The 20,274-nt window shown below is 40.5% G+C and overlaps 1 protein-coding gene across 3 annotated transcripts in view; it reads right to left on the bottom strand.

The window, feature by feature from the left end:
* PTPRO (protein tyrosine phosphatase receptor type O) overlaps positions 1-20,274 on the bottom strand; it is a 233,484-nt gene that overhangs the window by 11,690 nt on the left and 201,520 nt on the right. For all 3 annotated transcript variants that reach the window (XM_059935363.1, XM_059935361.1, XM_059935362.1), the window contains 6 exons: positions 11,186-11,276; positions 8,924-9,000; positions 8,183-8,317; positions 7,831-7,953; positions 2,929-3,083; positions 684-819 (listed from right to left, as the gene is read on the bottom strand). In XM_059935363.1, the coding sequence (XP_059791346.1) occupies positions 684-819; positions 2,929-3,083; positions 7,831-7,953; positions 8,183-8,317; positions 8,924-9,000; positions 11,186-11,276 (717 nt within the window). The remainder of the gene's footprint in view (positions 1-683; positions 820-2,928; positions 3,084-7,830; positions 7,954-8,182; positions 8,318-8,923; positions 9,001-11,185; positions 11,277-20,274) is intronic.

The raw sequence follows: 20,274 nt of genomic DNA, 5'->3' as shown, positions 1-20,274 counted from the left end.
CCACTCCAGCCTGAGTGCGTTTTAAGGCTTCGAGGTGGAGAGCACCTGGGAGAAGAGGAGGAAGGGGAGCACGTAGCACTGATATATATATTTCTGGGGATGCCTCCATGTTGTTACAATGACGATTCCATTCATTTAGCTCAAGGGATTGGCAGTGCTGGTAGATGAGAGGCTGGAAATCCTTAAAATTGCAAGGATTTTATTTCATCATAAAGCACAAAGTCAACCCATATTATCATCAAAAGTGAATTGAGCCACAGGAAGGGCAAACTAATGACAAACTTATTGAATCAAATCTAGCATTTTGTATAGAAATTAAATCACATCAGTTTTCAAGTCTCCACTTGGTGGCATTTCCCCAGATGGCTGTCACCTTCACCGAACTCTCAGTCTGTTCAAAGAGCTTTTATTCCATTACGGATACACCCATGTGCTCTGGGTTACTGCAGGGCATGTAACACCAATAAAAGTGCGGGCACAGTACACCGAATGGATTTCTAGAGACTAATATCTGTTTCTTATATACCTTGGAGCAGTTTGAATGTGCACAATAAGAAACTGGGAACGGCAGATGCAAAAAAAAAAAAAAAAATTCGAGACAATGGTTTTGACGTATGAGATTGAATAATGGGAAGTTTTTCAGTCAAGGGCAAATTTAAAAATACATGTGATTATGCCCCTACCTCGGTCTGCACCATAGACATCCGGTATGACCGCATTTCTGACACCAACCCTAGGATGTCCACAAACTCATGATCCCGGATATGCTGCAAGAGCCTGTCCAGGGCAATGAATGTTCCTGTCCGGCCGACTCCAGCACTGAAAAAGAGGTTCCGACACACATCACTTAGCGCTTCTACACTGTTGGAAACAAACTGGCGATGAAAAAAGACCAAAACCAAAACCAAAAACCAAAAGCACACCAAAACTACATGTAGCATCATTGAGAAAAAGGAAGACGAAACTGACAATATTTCCCACTTAACTCATGTTTAAGTATGCACTTGTGGTTGATGTGTCTCCTAATGCCACAGTTCGATCACTGCGACCTCTCTTAGAGAGGTGTGGGTCTGCCTTGGCCATACCTGCCCATCCCGCCCCCCAGGGTTTCTGTTCCTTAGGAAAGTAAGGATTCCATATGGAGTCTCCTGGAGAGTCAGTTCCGGCCCCCCAGGGAGCTGATACACGTAAACAATTCCAGTCTTCTGAGTAGCCTCAGAGTTAAGCCCTCACACCCAGCTCGAAAGTTTAGTTGAGATGCCCCCCCACACACCCTAGTTCTAGGGCTGGGGCCCTGGTAGTTTGTGCGTCTTCAGCCCTAGGTCAAGTTCATCGTCTCAGACCTTCCTTAAAGTGCGTCTGCCCTGCTAGTGGGTGCTGGTCGGCTTCATTCTCCCAGATAGTTGCCTCAAAATCAGATTTAATACTTGGACCCAGTCTCTTCCAGTCCCCAGATCCCAGGGCTCAGAGCATAGAGGGAAGTGGAGTGATATGGGTTGACCAGTCCTCCACCACAGTCCCCAGGGTCACAGTTCAAGTCAGCTGTCCTTTTCCTCCAATCACTCACAGGCTGAAGTGCCAACTGGTTCTGAACTCTGGATTATGAGGGAATATGAGGAAATAGAAATCAAAACCAATTTACAAGTGGGATTTGCTGGGAGAGAAATCCAACAGGAAAAACCATGAGTTCAGAGCCCTGGTTTGCTTCTTCTACCAGACAATTCTTCCCTCTTAGGATTTATCTTCTCAGATAAAATGTTCTGTGTCTGGGTGAACACTTGCAAAGTCACATCCAGAACTATACCTGCTACCCTGCTACGTGTGTGAAAAGAGTCCATGTGTTTGACCCCAGGGTTGAGCAGTTTTATTTTCTGCTCTTGGAAAGAACCATTTTGAGATGAGATAATTTCATCTGGTGAAGCAAAGCTTTTGACCTGGGAATGACTGACAGCAAGGGTAATCTCCCTAATCAGAACCTTGGTAGCTTATGAAACATTTTTCTTTCCAGGGAGACACATTCTCTCTCTCTCTCTCTCTCTCTCTCTCTCTCTCTCTCTCACAAACACACACACACACACACACACACACCCTTAGCCATTCTAGTTCACAGACCAAGGTACTAGATCCAGGATTACTGGCTACCAATGCCTCCTCTGACAGCTTTATCCCGCTGCTATTGCTGATACACAACAGGAGTGCATTTATATCCCTGGCTCTTCTGAGGCTGCGTAAACATTTCACAACAACATTATGTCACACTGCTGGATTTTGATGGAGCTTTGTTCACATGGTAGGAAAGAAAGCTTAAATTCAAAGATAACTCTTTCTGTAAGGGATTAGTGTGGTCCTTGATTTTTGATAATGCAGTAGATCATATAGCCCCTTTTATCTGCACCATCTGGAAATTTAGAGATAATCTGGAAGAGAAACCTAGCAAATATGTTTATCTTCATGAGCCGAATGTTTTTATTGCACCTTTCCTTCAACTTGCTTTTTATGTCTATTTATATTCCTCTGGGTTGTGATTGGCTATTTTTAATTTGACTTTGTATTTGGCTCTGTTAATAACCCCACAGAATCCTTGATAGGATAGGGTACTATCACACGGTGCTTAAAAGCCCGGCCTTTGGCGACGGGTGTGCCTGGATTTGAATACTAACTCCTCCATGTTCTGGATGCACGAACTTTTGTGATTCCCTTTATCTTTCTACTCCTTAGGTTTTTTTTTTTTTAATCTGATAATGGCAATAATATTATTAATCTCAAATAGCCGTATTATAAGTAAATCAAGTATCTAGTAAGACTTCAGTTAATCATACATTTTAAAAAATCGTAACTGATTTAACTGTTAATTCAGTCTGATCAGCGGTTTAATGGTGGGCAATTTCCTCCGTGGTTTCTAACCGACAATGCATTTGATGAGGTTACCTGCAGTGCACGATCATGGGGCCTTTGCTCTTTGTCGCTTGCCGTCGGACCATGTGTACAAACTGCAGGATGCTTTCTGCAGTGTTGGCTGTGGGCACCCCGTGATCAGGCCACGCAGTGTAGTTAAAATGCATCACATCCTGCACCTCGTCAGCCTTTAGGAGAAAAACAAGCGTTAATCTCTCAGTCCCCCCGTCAGGATGGCTCAGGCCTCCGAGGCAGCTCACAAGCGATGGTAAAGCCACATTTCACTCCTGGTCGGTACATCTCCCTTTCCAGCTCTCAGCATTGTGTCTGGCACAAAGCAGGCCCTGAAAAAAAAATACTAATTGTATAAAGCTTCAGATCGTAGGATAAATAGGCTAATCCATGCCTCTGTGGTGATAAGAGCTTGAGCAGATCAGGGTCTGCATCCTGGCTCTGCCATTTAGAAGTTACATCAGCTCTGGGCGATGAATTAAATGCTGGAAGATGCTGTTGGTGCCCCGCGTGGGTCCACTGGGCCAGGCTGTTGCACCCCCTTTCCCTGGCGCTGCTAATAGCATCTAGCTGCACCCCGCTCCTTACAGGCGTCTGTCACTGAAGGGGGAGACCTTGCTGGGAAGTGCCTGAGGGATAGCGTTCTCAGGCTGAGGGCAGCCTGCAGCTAACGAGTGATTGATACTGGGGCACAAAAAGTCAAGATGGGACACCTCTACTGTCCTATCCTGCTTCCTTTGTTCCTGGACAGATTTTACCCAACATTACACTTTCAAAAAATCCCCTATATAACAATCCTTGTCTTGGGATCGGATGCTAGGGGAGCTGACGAAGACAAACTCGCTGAATACCAGTGTTCTCTCATTTGAAAATGGTCTCATGATATCTTTAACAAGGGTTGTTGTGGAGATTGTGTGATTGTGTTTGTGAAGGATGGTATCTGTTAGATATCCTCATCACTACCACAGCACGATTACTACCACTTGCTGCCATCCAGCTCAGTGCATTTCAACGGGTGGTTCTGGGAATCCCAGTAAATGGGTATGTTTTGTATATTTTCCCATTCATATGAACCCGTATACCAAATATATTGTTGTTCCCTCTGACCTGCGTAAATATCAGCTAGGACGTGCGTCCTCCAAGATTTACTTTTTTAAGTCCCTACTAATTGATAAGCATAAAGTTTTAGTCTGCTCTTGCTATCAACTATCAGAAATATTCCAAATCCAAGCCTCACAAAGATCTAGTGCAACCCTCACCCCTCAAATTTGCTAAGACCCTAGAATCCACTCAGGAGACAGAACACTATATCATACTTTGGAAGAATTTGGTCTGGCTATGAGTTTGGAGTTAAAGTTTAGGTTTTCAGGTATTAGAGAGAAATGAATTTCAAAGTGTCACTGGTCTTGGGTGAGGTAAAAATTAGAAATATAAATAAATGTATAAATAAAAAAATAATAATATTTGTATAAATATAAATGTCAGCACTTCAACTAGACCCACTGTCTCCTTGGCCTAAGGCCACACGTCCCCAGCCGTACGCAATGTCTCTCTCTATGAGCAAGTTCAAGGGCTTTGTCTTCGAAACATGGAGTATGAAATCTGCAAAGATGCTGGCCAGCCTCACTGCTGTCTTCAGGAAGTATGGCAAGAAAGTAACTCAAGCACAATAAATTACCCAACACCCGGAGGATTTGAGGATACTCTATCCCCAGATAACTTTGGTTGCCCAGAAAAATTCACGAAAATGCTCGCTCTTTCCAAATGCGGATCACAGGCTGAGCACAAGACTCATACATTGTAGGATATGTGTGTTTTGATAAAAGAAATTTTTACATATTGAAGTATGGGAAGTCATTCTGGGCTATACATGAGTTAACTTGAATTTCATGCTAACCAGAACGGCCTGTTTGTGGCCTATCAAACATACATTGTACACTTACTTTAATTATTAAAGAAAAGGGTGCGTTGGCCAGAAGTAAAGAATGTCCATGTTGAAAATAAAGATAAATACCCCTCTTCCTGGGATGCCCATGCTGGTCCTCCTTCCATAATAAGAGTCCCTTCCCAGGTGCCATACTGGCTTGCTGTGTATGTGCTGATCTGGATTTTTTTGAAATCTTGAAGGAATGTATCCCTGACTTGTTTAATATTCCTTGTTCTGACAAGATAGAAAATTGTGCTGAAAATCATGCTTCTCCAGAGCAGTTCTTCAGAGTTATCTGAGAGGCTGTCTTCCAGGCTCTAGTCCTCAGTGTGGTTCAAATAAATATTCCTATTGTAGATTGTTTATTGGTTATTTTCATTGACCAAATATATATATATACATACATACATATACCTATATATATCTATAACTATATTAGAATATATATATTCTAAAATGTATCTGAAAATGTATCCAGATAAAATATGCAAGGTGGTTCAAAAATAAGAAAGCTTTAAATTGTGATTAGTCTCTCTGTAGCTGCAGGGCAGAGGTCTTGTATCAGATGGGTGATTCCTGTCAGCTGAATAGCAAGGCACAAGTAATGGGAACAAACAGGTTTTTGCTGGTTTTTAGCCTCCAGTTCTTACTCAGTTCATGCCAAGTTTCAAGTACTGGAAAGTGACAAATTTTGTGTTATGGTCATTTTCCTCCTTTCCTATTAAATGAGAAAACCCTGCTGGTTACATCTTACTTAGCCATTCCAAAATTTCTCATACTCTGATTTCCTCACTTGTGTAAATTTATCTGGTTGTACTCTGAAAATTTCCACATATCAACATGGAGGGAATAAAGAAGTATATAAGCAAAAAATGAAAAAAATAGAAAAAGGTATTCATCAGCACAGCACAACGTTCTTTGGTAATTTAACCTTCGTTGCAGGAGCTTAAAATTTAGATTCTACTTGTTTATGGCCAAAAGGGGGCGCTCTGGGATCAGATGCTTGCAACTACTGTATTAAAAACCAGACAAGTCTACTATTCAGCGTTTTATTCCTATGTTTCAAGCCCTTCACATGGTTGTCATTGAAAAGTTATTATTTAAGACCAAGGACAAGAACATAGTATTGATCACACAGTGATCGATGTCACTTTTCCCAGTCAAGGGAGCAGACATTATTTTTGCTTTGCAACTTTTTTCTCCCAGATGCAAAACCTAGGGAGAGATTTACTCTGTATTTGTATAGCAGTTTATACTGGCTTTCTGAGTAAAATAGCCAAGAAAGAAAGGAGAGTTCAAGTGGAATTGAGATTGTCAAACATTTTCTCTGATGGCTAAGTCTGTTGATGTTTTCTAAGTGATTTATTATTTTTGAAAACATTCATTCACTGATTTATTAATTCCATGAAGATTTATTAAGTGGCTAAGGGTTAGGATTACAAGGATTATTAAAACAGGGTACTTGAGTCCATTACAGATGGGAAGGCAGACATGAAATGAGAGAATTATAACCATGTATGGTGCACTGTGATGGAGTGATATACATGAAACTAGAGCAGGAGAGGAAAGGGAGAAAGGTCTTTTGAGACTAGGGAAGGCTTGATAAAGGAGCGAACATTTGAGCTGAAATTCTGAGTAGGAGTGTGTTTAGGGAACAGGAAGAGATGGGCATTTCAAAGAGATGGAACAGCCTGGAGCAGCTTGTTAACAGTTACACTGGGATTTGCCTAAATTCTCAATGTAGCAAAAGCCGTTGTTAACTAGTAGTGGTTAAGAGTGATTTGTTTCTTGTAAGTATCAATAAATGGCGAGTTAATGAGTACGTGGGTTGCAATGATATGAACAATCCTTGCTTCCATTGCCTATGTTAAGGTCATCAAGCATTTTCTGTAAAGGGCAGATAGTAAATATTTTAGATTTTGTGGATCATACAGTCTCTGTGGCAACTATTCAAGCTTGATGTAGCACAGAAAGAGTCATAGAAAATCAGTAAACAAATCTGTGGCTATGCTTCAATAAAATGTTATTTATGGACATTGAAATTGGAATTTTATAATTTGCATATAATATTTCCTGTGAAATATTATTCTTCTTTTAATTTTTTCCAACTTTTACAAAGGTAAAACTCATTCTTAGCTCATGGGCTTCGTGAAGCAGGGTCTTTTGTTCATCCTCTGATCTACACTGTGAGGAAATGTTGTTTCTAAGCAGAGAAGCACATTTTAATGAGGACTTTAGTATTAAGTCTGTCCTCACCAGAGACCATGTTTAGGTGGAGAATACTAGTAAAATTTCCCTCCTGTTTTCTAGGGCTGCCCTCAGTGAAGAAGGAACCGGAGTGACTGCGGTTGATGTCAGCACCTCGCCTGGCCCACAGACATTCAGCATGAGCTCAAAAGGCTGCCTGTCAGCAGAGACTTAGCCGTCCTTACGGGAAAAATAGACTTTTCTGACATTCTAACAATCAGAATTCAATAGCATTTCAAAAGAGCTCAGAAACCATGATGAATAAGGTCCAGAAGTACCTTAGAAATAATAAAAGCCAAACTACAACAAAATAAGGGACAAAGCCAAACAAAGCAAAATAAAACCCAAACCACTACATCTAAAACTAAATTTTAATATATAATGCAGGTGCTTGTATATCCTAAATATACCCATATATGGTTAATATAAGTAGTGACAACACTTCTCTCCTCAGTCATGCCTGGTGGGCAGTGGGTCACCGTGTCTTCTATTACCCTGGCTGAAATCTGAGCTGGAACAGTGCAGCCTTCTGATTCCATCTCCTCGGGCTCTCCAGGGTAAGTATTTAGTCCACACCATTCTCGAGGAGTTAGGAAACAAGCACATTACACGTGGGATTTTTGTCTTGGAGGAAGCCGTGTTGCCAAGTCTGAGGTGCTCATAGTCTCCCATGAAGGGGGATTGGTCTCCTGACCCTGGGGGTTCCCTCAGCGTGGGGGCAGCTCCTGAACCCACACTCTGTGACTTACATAGTTGATCCGGAAGTGTCTACAGGCCCAGTCATCCTGCCCTTCCTCTGAGATCATCTCCACTGTGACGTCTCCATAAGCTATGGGTTCTTCCGTGAATGGCCAGTAATGGTCACATTTCACCTGAGGGGACAATAGCACAACCTTTTAAAACAAACAGGTTAGGGAGGAAATAGTCTGTACTCATTTAGGGAAAGCGAACGACTTGCCTCTGAAGAACTGTATAGGATTATTGTGAGGATGAAGAATGAAGCAAGTAGAATAGTTTCCAGTAGACAATAAGCATTTAATCCATGGCAGTGGCTGGTACAGGCTTTTCTGCTAAGTGGGGCTGACCCCACTAGGCACTTACCCGCCTTTTCTCATTACACTGAGTGAGCATGACAATAATCTGAGACTTCTGTTGTAGGACCATCTTCCAAAAGTCATTTCTGGTTTCAGGCAGAGGCCCCTGTGTGGCAATATACTCCTGGGGTGAGTTGTATCCCTGGAAGGTAAGTGACAAAGTTGTCACCTAAGGAGCTACAGTCAACACCAAATGCTGTTTCACACAAATGAGAAATAACTGAAAATTTACTGGGGATATAATGGCAAGGGATCATGCACGTATGTAATGTTTTCTCCTTTTTTCATCAAAGAGGCAGTCATAGTAGCTAACTGTATAAATCCATATGATTTTACACATTTTTGGGGGGGAAGCCTAAAAATCACACCCACACCTTTTTACAATAACAGCCACTGTCTTTACAGATACATTTTAAAAGCACAGGTGCTCAAGTGGAGCCCTTTGAGTTTGGTTGCTGACACTGACATTTAAGTACAAGAAAGATGATCTTTAGTATAGTGATCTACTTTCAATTTCACTAGTCCTTTTCAAAGAAATTTGTATATTACTAGTCTCTGGGCTTCTTTTTCTCCCTATTCTTTATTCTAAAATGGAATAATGGAAACTGTTCTTTAGAGTTGGAGTGCTTAGTGGAGAACGGCTCTCTACTGAACTGTTTGACACATCCCTGAAGCCCTAATAGTCTTCCACTGGCTGGGTTAGAATTTGGATGCCTGATTTTTAAAATTTTTAATTTTGACTACTTACAGGAATGTAGTTGGCATTGATGTAGTCTGCACCTTCCTCTTCATTCATGGAGATTAATCTCACTCGGCTAAAGTCATCTGTAAAGCATAAGGAGAAAAATATTAAAAGTCAGAGTGGAAGGGTGCAGCCACTATGGAGAACAGTATGGAGGTTCCTTAACAACTAAAAATAGTTACCATATGATCCTGCAACCCCACTCCTGGGCATATATCCAGAAAAATGAAAACTCTAATTCAAAAAGATACATGCACCCCAATGTTCATAGTAGCACTATTCCAAGACATGGAAGCAACTTCCAAGACATGGAACATATTCTGAACCCCAAGGTTCACTACAGCATTATTCACAATAGCTAAGACATGGAAACAACCTAAATGTCCATCAACATATGAATGGATAAAGAAGATGTGGTATATTTACACAATGGAATATCATTCAGCCATAAAAAAGAATGAAATAATGCCATTTGTAGTAACATGGATGGACCTAGAGATTATTTTACTAAGTGAAGTAAGTCAGACAAAGACAAATATCATGTGATATCACTTATATGTAGAATCTAAAAAAAAAAAAATGATACAAGTGAATTTGTTTACAAAACAGAAACAGACTCACAGAAAGAAAAGAAACTTATGGTTACCAAAGGGGAAATGGGTGGGGAGGGATAAATTAGGAATTCGGGATTAACAGATATAAAACAAAACAAATGAACCAGAAAAAAAAAAAAAAAATCAGAGTGGAAGGAAGACTTGTCAAGACAATTCTGTACCCAATATCTGTACTCAGTACCAAGTCAAACCGGTCAGTGATAGGATAGGTAGATAAAATTTATTTTAGCTTAGTATTTTAGCCTATCTCAATCTTAGCTTCTGGTTTAAATAAATATATAAATATCTCCCCACCAATATTTCCTCCCCTCAGCCCTCCTGTCCTTGAAAGAGTGGTCTCCAGGTTTTTTGGGGATTGTGGAGAATATGTACAGGAATTAAAATATCTGGTAGGTTGCGTGTAAGGCCATAGAATGTAGCCTAAACACAGGATTTCCATTTCACTCAGGGACATCCAGAGAATTCACTGCTTTTGGGAAGCCTCGAGAAGAGAAGATGGAGTTGATGGTCTTTTTGTAAATGGACTTCACATGAAAAAAGTAAATCCTGAAATGTGTACAGAAGTAAGGTGTTGTAATGATAATACTACTTAATTTTGTCAAGAACCCTTTTAAAGGAGGGAGTTCTCTTTCTAGAGCTTTGTACTTTTCCCTTCTTTCCCAGCTCCCCCTAGAGTGTAGCAGAGAGGAAAGTTAAATCTATATTGGAATGTATTTTAATTGTCCTGTACGTACTTTATACTACTTTTTCTTTGTTACTTTTTAAAAAAAATTTTATTGGAGTATAGTTGATTTACAATGTTGTGTTAGTTTCTGCTGTACAGCAAAGTGAATCAGTTATACATATACATATATCCACTCTTTATTTTTTTTTTAAGATTCTTTTCCCATATAGGCCATTACAGAGTACTGAGTAGAGTTCCCTGTGCTATACAGCAGGTTATTATTCGTTATCTATTTTATATATAGTAGCGTGTATATGTCAGTCTCAATCTCCCAATTTATCCCTCCCCCCCTTATCCCCTGGTAACCATAAGTTTGTTTTCTACATCTGTGACTCTATTTCTGTTTTGTAAATAAGTTCATTTGTACCCTATTTTTTAGATTCCACATGTAAGCAATATCATATGATATTTGTCTTTCTGTGTCTGACTTACTTCACTCAGTATGACAAGTCCTAGGTCCATTCATGTTACTACAAATGGCATTATTTTGTTCTTTGAATGTTGCTTTTATTACAAAATGCTAAGGAATGGCAGAGCTTGCCAGAAGTAAGAAAAGAGGTTTTTTCACACCTTGCACTCCCTTTCCATTTGCCTCCTTCCATTGTCAATGAATTGACTGAAAATAGGTTATGAGCACAGATTATCTTGTCCCTACTTTGGCTAATACTTTTTGATCTCCAAAAAGCCAAATGGTCGGTCTTTTCTGTTCAGATACAATTTATTTAAAAGCATAATTATTAAATTTTCCTACACATGACAGGATCTAATGACATCAAAGCACCAATGTGATCAATGCAATCACAGAGATGGCTTTGAAGATACAGACCATTACTGGATCTGGCCAGAGATTCCTGAAACTGATTAATCTTCAGTAACAACCCTTCAGCCTTTGGAAGACATGAGTAGGATTGGCATTATTGACAATCTTACATGGTAGGATGTTTGTGTAGCGATTTTTACATCGGTTCAGTGGAAGGTCTGCAGCAAAGTGTGGAATATCCAGTCCAATCAACTTCAACTCCTGTAAATGACAGAGAATAGATTTGAGATTCCCATACATGGTATGGATTGCATTATTGTTCACATTGGTTTATTGCTCATACTGGATTATTCTTCACTTCCTGCCTGTAATAGAATGATCACAATTATCACACCCCCTTTGCTTTATGATGTCACAGTGGCTCCCTTTTGGGGCAGAGTGTACTTCTCCATCCTACTGTTGCCACCTTGCTTTTGGCCAGTGAAATTGGGTAGAACTCACGTCCAATCAGAAGCTTTAAATGTGTTTGCTCATCTTGGTTTGCTCTCTGGTGCTTCTGCCATCTGCTTGCAAAGAACGTGCCCAGGAAAGCTACTGGTCCCAGGATGAGAAGACACATGGAACAGACCTGACTCTGACCCACAGCCTGAAGTAGAATGATCTCATTTGTCCCACAGAGCCACAAGTGAGAAAAATAAGTGTTGTAGGTCACTGAGATTTTGAGATTGTTTCTTATATAGCATTATTGCAGTAATAGCTGACTGATGTAATACATAAATACCTTGTATAGCTAAGTGATCACTTGGAGAAGGTAAGAATTATGTACTTTACACTCAGGGGTATGGAAAATTTGAAAACAGAAGTAGGTTTCAGATTTTTGGAGGTACCGGGTAACTGAAATTTATGCAGTTTGCATAAATATTTCCTATGCTATGAGGAATTGTAGGTATTTCTCCTGAAGGCGATGAGCTTTTGAGAAGGTAGAAAAGGAGAGAGTGAGGAACAAGAAGTAGGGCACATTCTCCACGTTACAAGATATAGGATTGACAGTCACTAAAATCTGGTAATAAAACCCCAAAATAAGGATGGCGCAGTAGTGGGTAGGCAAACCCTTCCATGAAAATAGGAACATCCAAATATCTGTTTGTGTGTATCATTACTCTTATAAATTCTATTATCAGAAGGTGCACTGATAAAGCAATTTTTATATAAACAGACAACAAACATACTTCAGACAATCTATGTTACTGGAAAAGGGGGTTTCTAAGCTTCTATGACACGTGTCTGATAGGAAACGGGTTGGAGTCAAGCCACCTGGATTTCTCTGGGGGCATCAATTATTCTGTGGTCTACATAAATGGTGCTCCTTGGAATTGTGCAGCACATGACCAATGCAGCAAATCCCATACAAATCCGAGGGCAATATTAGTAAACAGTCTGTCTAACCACCTACGAATGGGGTTATATATATAGTACACATTTTTCTATAAGACTATTAAGTGAACAAGTAGAGACACCACTTGCTGGAAATTTTATTTACTTGTATGGGATGCTATTCTTCATGATTCCTCCCAATTATTACCTTAAAGAATCATAAGCTGGAGGAATACTTCTCTGGGGGAAGAATTTTGGAGAGTCTTTGAAAGAGTTTTGAGGGGAGTTGGAGACATTTGATGATGTTTTGAGAGATTGAGCAGGGAATTTTTTTGGTGTGTGTGCCTTCAGTGTCTTGATTCAAGTGCCCATGCAAAGCATATGTTGTAGACAGCCAGTTCCTGGGACGTCTGCTACGTCCACATAGAAGTTCTTTGGTAGCTTAGTGTGTGTGTTTAATGGCATTGGAATGCAAGCTGCAGTCAACATGGATGAACTGATCTAGTTGTCCGGATTTCTCTCTTCCTTTGATTTCTCACCACTGTTGGCTTTCCAAGCTCACAAAATTGCGAGCTCTTGGCCCAAGTCGAAGTCAATCTTAAGACCGACTATGCTGACTTTGATCTTCAGTTTACAAATTTAGAAGTTTTTTTTCATCTCGGGCAAAACCCTTGCTTGCCAAATGCCCTTAAACAGAAGCTTGTCATTTTTCCTTTATAACTGTTTTTTCCATTTTAAAGGGTTGTCAAAGACTGATTATATTATTCTTATAAGAAACAAAATTTATTTTTAGCAAACTTCAACCAAATCAGTATTCTTTTTAGGTTAGCTCCTTTTGGCAGCTATAAGCTTACTTAAATGATGCTTCCATTGCTTAAAATGTTTTGGAAATCTACCTCCTTTGGGGAGTGTCTTTATAGATAGTTTGTCAAAATATTTGGCTTATTTTGGTGGACCGCTTATAAACTGCAGGGTCTTGAAAAGGTATTTCCACTCTCATTAACATCAGTTTAATTATCTGTAAGACAAGGCTAGTAATTTTTCCATACTTCACTGGTGTATAGTGACTATCAAATACAATGATTAAACTCAATAAATATTAACGCAGCACTATTGATCATGATTGTGAAATGCTTCCATTATGATTCTTTGTTTGTTTTGCTTTGCCTGGCTCTATAATTTCTCCTTCCTTTGCCATTTGTGCTAACTGAACAACTCTCCCCCCCAAACCCCCACTTTGAGGACAGACTGATAAGCCACAGGAAAAGGCCTCCAGTACAAAAAGAAACTGTGGAAACAGATTGAGGCTGAGAGCTGGAGCACATATGGAAGATGACTAACTGATAGAACTTTAATTGTGTGTTGCCTCCCTGCTGTAAATGCCCTAAATTGATAAGAGTGATTTAATCGGCTGAATACTGTAAATGTAAATTGCCAAAGTTAAATTGCAGCAAAGCAGGAGTGGCATGTATACACAAAATGCCTTGCAATCTTTTGTAATTTAGCCTGTCACTAAGTGGAAAATCAAATACTAAGTTTCCAGCCCAGTAGCTTTGCAGTTATTTTTTTGCCAACCACATGGAAACTCCAGAGGCTTCAATCTTCATGAAGGCAAAGTATGAGGTGATGGCCTGAAACCAACATAAATCACTTCTGAATTTTCTTTTGCCAGTTTTGTTTCTAATATAATTTATCATTGTGGGTTTTTTTCTAGGTTACATAGTCATCCATAGTGTTGAATGATAATCCCTCTGAAGATATGTCCATGTCGGAACCCCCAGAACCTGTGAATGTGATCTTACTAGGAAAAAAGAGTCTTTGCAGGTGTAATTAAGAATCATAAGATAAGATCATCCTGTATTATCTGGGTGGCCTCTAAATGTAATGACAAGTGTCCTTATAAAAGAGAGAAGAGGAGAAGCCATATGAGGATGAAGGCATTGATTAGAGCTATACAGCTATAAGCCAAAGATGCCCAGGGCCACCGGAAGAGGCAAAGAAGGATTCTCCCCTAGAGCCTTCAAAGGGGGAGCATGGCTTTGCTAACGCTTTAATTTTGGACATCTGGCCTCTAGAATTGTGAGAGAGTACATTTCTGTTGTTTTAAGTCACCAAGATTATGGTAATTTGTTGTGGCAGCCCCCTAGGAAACCGATACAGTCACTGAAGCCAATGGCAGTGTGTGTTGTGTTGGCTGTGTTTGAAGCATGCGGTCTTGAAAAGCAGGGCACAAACACATGCACTGAATGCCTGGGTTGCCATAACAAAATACCTTAGGCTGGGTGGATGAAACAGAAATGTATTCCTCATAGTTCTGGAAGCTAGGACATCCAAGAATCAGGTGCTGGCAAGGTAGTTTTCATTATGAGGCTTCTCTTGGTTTGTAGATGGCCACCGTCTTACTGTGTGCTCAGATGATCTCTTCTTTGTGTGTACATGGTGGGGTTGGGGAGAAGAGAGAGCAACGCCTCTAGTGTCTCTTCTTATGAGGGCAATAATTTCATCATGAGGGCCCCATCCTCATGACCTCATCTAACCCTAACCACTTCCCAAAGACCCCATCTCCAAATATACCATCACACTGGGGCTTGGACTTCAACATATGAATGTGGGAAGGTGGGGGATACCTTCGTTCCATAACATGTACCACATCTTCTTGGAAGAGCACAAGCTGTATTCTGGCTTTAGAGTCTGTAACAACGTCAACAGGTGATAAGCTCTTGTTGTTCGCTTTCGGATGAGGTTGGACATTAGAATCAGATGAGATAGATGACTAGACTACAGGACAAGTCAGGAGAAACAATGTGACCTGTGTTGTTGACATAAGAGGTTCCATCTATGGCCAGTGAAAGGTCCAATGGGATTGGGCAATGGCTGGTTACTTTTCAGATAAACGCAAAGGGAGAAGAAAGGATTTAGAACAAGGTATTTAGTGATGTTCTGTATTAGTTCCCTAGGGCTGTCATGACAAAGTGCCACAAACTGGGTGGCTTAACACGGGGGTCCCCAACCCCCGGGCCACGGACCGGTACCAGACCACGGCCTGCTAGGAACCGGGCCGCACAGGAGGATGTGAGCCTCGGGCGAGCGAGTGAGCAAAGCTTCACCTGCCGCTCCGCATCGCTCGCATTACCGCCTGAACCATCCCCACCCCCACCCCCACCCCCAGGCCGTGGAAAAATTGTCTTCCATGAAACCGGTCCCTGGTGCCAAAAAGGTTGGGGACTGCTGGCTTACCAGGAATTTATCGTCTTACAATAATGAAGGCTTGAAATCCGAAATCAAGGTGTCAGCAGGGACATATGCCCTCTGTAACCTACAGGGGCACACCTCTTCCTAGCTGCTGATGGTTTGTTGGCAATCCTTGGTTTTCCTTCACTTGCAGGTGCATGACTCCAATCTCTGCCTTTGTCATCACATGGGATTCTCTCCCTTTGTCTCTGTGTCTTCACATGGCTGTCTTTTCATAAGGACCCTAGACATATTGGATTAAGAGCCCACCCTACTTCAGGATAACCTCATCTTAATTACATCTGCAATGACTCTATTTCCAAATAAATTCACATTCTGAGGAACTATGCAATTAGGGCTCCGACACATCTTTTGGGCAACACAATTCAACCTATAACAGGTACTCTGAAGGAAGAATGGGAAACTTGGACACCTGATGTAATACTGGGTAAGAAGGATGTCAACCTCAGGACAGTCTAGCAATAGCTAGTAGGGCCCTGGGCTCTAAGATGGGATTTAGGGGTAATGCTCCAATCACTAGACAAATTACTAGTACAGGCACTTGGAAACAGAGACCAAACCTAGGCAACGAGGAATGAGAGCAGAAGAAACTCAGGTCTGGGAAAAAAGTAAGACCCCTTCTGTAAGAACTGTTGGAGAGGGTGTGAGTTGACTTATTTCAGCAATGCTGCAGGTAGGTCTCCAGCGAACTGGACTGAAACACAAATAAAAACAGCTACAGTGACTTCCCTAGTGGTGCAGTGTTAAGAGTCTGCCTGCCAATGCAGGGGACACAGGTTCGATCCCTGGTCCGGGAAGATCCCACGTGCTGCGGAGCAGCTAAGCCCGTGAGCCACAACTCTTGAGCCCGCATGCCACAACTACTGAAGCCCTCATGCCTCGAACCCGTGTTCCACAACAAGAGAAGGCACTGCAATGAGAAGCCCACGCACTGCAGTGAAGAGTAGCCCCCGCTCGCTGCAACTAGGGAAAGCCCATGCACAGCAACGAAGACCTAACGCAGCCAAAAAAAGAATAAATAAATAAATAAATAGTTAAGGTTTTAAAAAACGAACAACAGCTACAAATGGGAGCTACTACCAGAAATCAAAGATCATCTCCTATGAACTATGTGGCAAGTGATATAGTTTTGTTTTAACCTATGCAGCCACATCTCCAGACAAAGGTGGTGAGGGCTTTCCTAGCATCCTGATCAAACACAAAGTGCATAAATTAATGGCAAAATGAACAATACGTGCTATGTCTTATGGGATCTCAGATTCCAAGCTCTAAATTCTGGCTCTTTGAAATGTTCTCAACATGAGACAATAGAAATGAGGAATTGAATCTAATCCCCAGGTCCCAAACCTCCTTAAGAAAAGATGTATATTTTCATCAGAAGGATAATAAATCTTTCCAACAGATCTGAAATCAGATACAGAGTGAAAAAAGAATTTATTCAGTGAATGCAAATTAGCAACTCGTGTAGCTTCATGTATGACTGGAACTGGTAACGCATGTAAATCCAGACAGTTTCCATTTGCATGATGCTTATAAATGATATAATTTCTCAATATGAGTGTGATCTTTCCATGTCAGTGTCAAAATGAATAAAGTATTAAGCATTAATAGAAACAGAACAAATAACTGTCCAATACTGAATTTAGCTAGCCCAATTGATTCAGCCATCTCTATACCCTCTTGGGGTCCCATTAGTGCAAGAAACATTTTTTTTCTTAAGCCTCCATTAATTATCAAGTTCAAGAAAATTTGAGGGCTGCCATGTGAAAGGTTTGACATTCACCCTGAAGTCAGGTATGAAAGCACAATGGGTCTTTGAAAATAGATGGGGTTACTCTGGCACTGAACCTGAGGATGTGCGGTTGGGTGGAGTTGGAGGTTGGCAATTCCTGGGAGGCTGTCAAATGAAAAAGGAAGTGAGTCAGACCACTAGGTCACTGCTTAAGCAAATGTTAGTCCAAAACCTACAATCTGAGCCTGTGATTTAAAACAGACTTCTGGAGAGTAATTTGTATTTTCTCACCAGAGCAGAGATACAATATCAGGACTTGGCACCAAATAAATTACATATTTGACCAATGATGTTCTAAGAACAAAGGGATATGAAAAAATATCTTTAAAATAAATAAAAATTACTAAACATGTCTTCAAGTCATGGTGTGATGGCTGATTTTATGAGTCAACTTGGCTACTCATAGCGCCAAGTTGCTTGGTCAAACATCAGTCTAGATGTTGGATGAAGGTATTTTTTTTAGCTGTAATTAACATTTAAATCAGTAGACTTGAGAAAGCAAATTTCCTTCCATAATGTGAGTAGACCTCATCCACTCAGTTGAAGGCCTTAAAAGATTGAGGTCTCCTGAGGAGGAAGGAATTCTACTTCCAGATTGCCTTTGGACTTGAGTGGCAACATCAGCTCATCCCTGGGTACCCTATGGATTTCAGACTTGCCAGTTGCCACAACTGTGCGAGCCAATTCCTTCAAATAAATCTCTCCATCTATCTATCTATCTATCAGCTTCTATCTTCTATTGTATTATCATATATAAGATCTTCATATTATAAAATATAATTATATAATAATCATATAATATAATTCTATAATAATATAATTAACATATATATGTGTGTATATATATGTATAAATGTGTATATATATATATATATATATATATATATATATATATATATATATATATATATATAATGTGTATGTCTCCTATTGGTTCTGTTTCTCTAGAGAACCCTGACTAATATGTAAGAATTATAAAGTTTCGATGTAACCTTGTCCCCAATTTAGTCCAGTGTCTCTCCATGGAATACCACTGGCTTGGGACAATTCTTTGTTGTGTGGGACTGTCCCACTCATTGCAGAACACTTAACATCGTTCTCCTTTCCCCATTAAATACTACTCCCAAGCCATTAGGATGACCACACCCCCCCAAACTCCCCCTAGGGCACTGCCTGGTACAGGCCCAGCTGAGAACCACTCTGTGTTCAACTTACCCATTCTAGAGATGAAGAAACTGAGGTGATGAGAAACAGATTTTTTCCAATATTAATTGGTAGCAAAACAGTAGTGAGGATCCAGGTTTTTGGACTCTCAGTTTGGTACATTCCTATCTGTGTTATAAATCCTATGAAATAAGCTTGAATGTGTTCATTTATACCTTGAATATATAGAGGCCCTCAGCATATTGTAAACCGAATATTTAGTCATAAAATTGACAATTCAACTTTTCACATTTTTGAAGCAACTGAAGCTCAGATCTAATCACTTATTGCTTGGTCCTCTCTTTGGGTATAATGCTCTCGGTCTCTGGTTTATCCACATGGTACCAATAAGAACTGTCCTGTTCTTCCGTAATTCTGCCCTCCCGGGCTGCGGACAGTGTGAGCAGACAGCATGACCTATGCCAGCCAATCAGAATCCTCCCCTGTTATTTTTTAAACTACGAACAAGAAAGACAGTCAATGACTCCCTTTGGCAACCATAGGTGTGATACTCCAAGGCTGATTGTGGTCGCATTTTCCACTATGAGAAAGAGGTTGGTTTGCAGCCAAAGAAAGTGAGGCCAAGACAAGGAGAGAAGTAGAAATGAGAAATAAAAAGAGGGGGTCTCTTCAGGGGTGTGGCCCCTGATTCCAGCCATTCCTGAGACTGAGCTGCTTCCCTGCTCTCCTCCTGGTTTAGCTACTCAACCTTTCCTTTGATTATATGAGATACCTTAGTTATCCTTTGAACAAATTCCCTTCTTCTTTGGTCTAAACTAGTTTGAATTGTATGTCTGTCATTCACAACTGAAAAAAGTATTTTCTTTTTACCAGAAAATGATTCACTGAATTTCTTTTTATAATGATGCAATTCAGAAGCACAGTAATAGTTACACTGGGGTTTGATGACATGAACTGGGAGTACTCCTAATCCTGCCAGGAAAGGCAGTGACCCTGGCTGTTCCACCAAGGTCATATCATCTGGTAGGAATTAAGAGACTGTGGCTTCAACGAGATTGAAAGTGTATCTACAATATAATTTTCATCACCATTATCAGGATTATCTAGATATTTATTTTCTTCTGAGTTTGGGCTTATGTTTTCTTATAAAAAGCGTCCTTTCATTGGTATACTCTTCTGAAATGCCATCCTCACCATAGATCTCCATTTCAAATTGAGTTTCTGTTCTTCGAGCTATAGCATTTGGTGTAGCATTTATAATTTCTCATGCACCTGCGTTCAATGGATGACTGAGCCAGGCTTTATGTGGCATTTCTCATGACACAGGTGATAGTTTGGGGGCTTTGTATTTGAAAATGTATAAGATTCTTCTCATCCTTAAATTCCCTGTTAGAATGAATATCCATACCAGGATTCCTGCTGATTCTTGCAGAACAAAGCTGTCCTTGGCTGATGTGAGGAAAGAAGAAATGAATATGGATAATGAGGAGAAAGCAGCTACATTCTACAACCTGGTGTTTCACAGGAAAAGCAGCTAAGGCTCTTTAAAAAAATGACATAATTTAGAAAAGTCACTTTATCTTTCCCTTCTCCCTGGTCTCCCTGAGCCTCGCTGGAAGCCTGACGAATGGGAGGTTATCCAGACTATGTTCTGAGCTGTGAAATGTGTGGGAAGAA

This window comes from Balaenoptera ricei, chromosome 10 (assembly GCF_028023285.1).
Source record: "Balaenoptera ricei isolate mBalRic1 chromosome 10, mBalRic1.hap2, whole genome shotgun sequence".
Lineage (NCBI taxonomy): Eukaryota > Metazoa > Chordata > Mammalia > Artiodactyla > Balaenopteridae > Balaenoptera > Balaenoptera ricei.
This window is presented reverse-complemented; position numbering and strand designations above follow the sequence as displayed.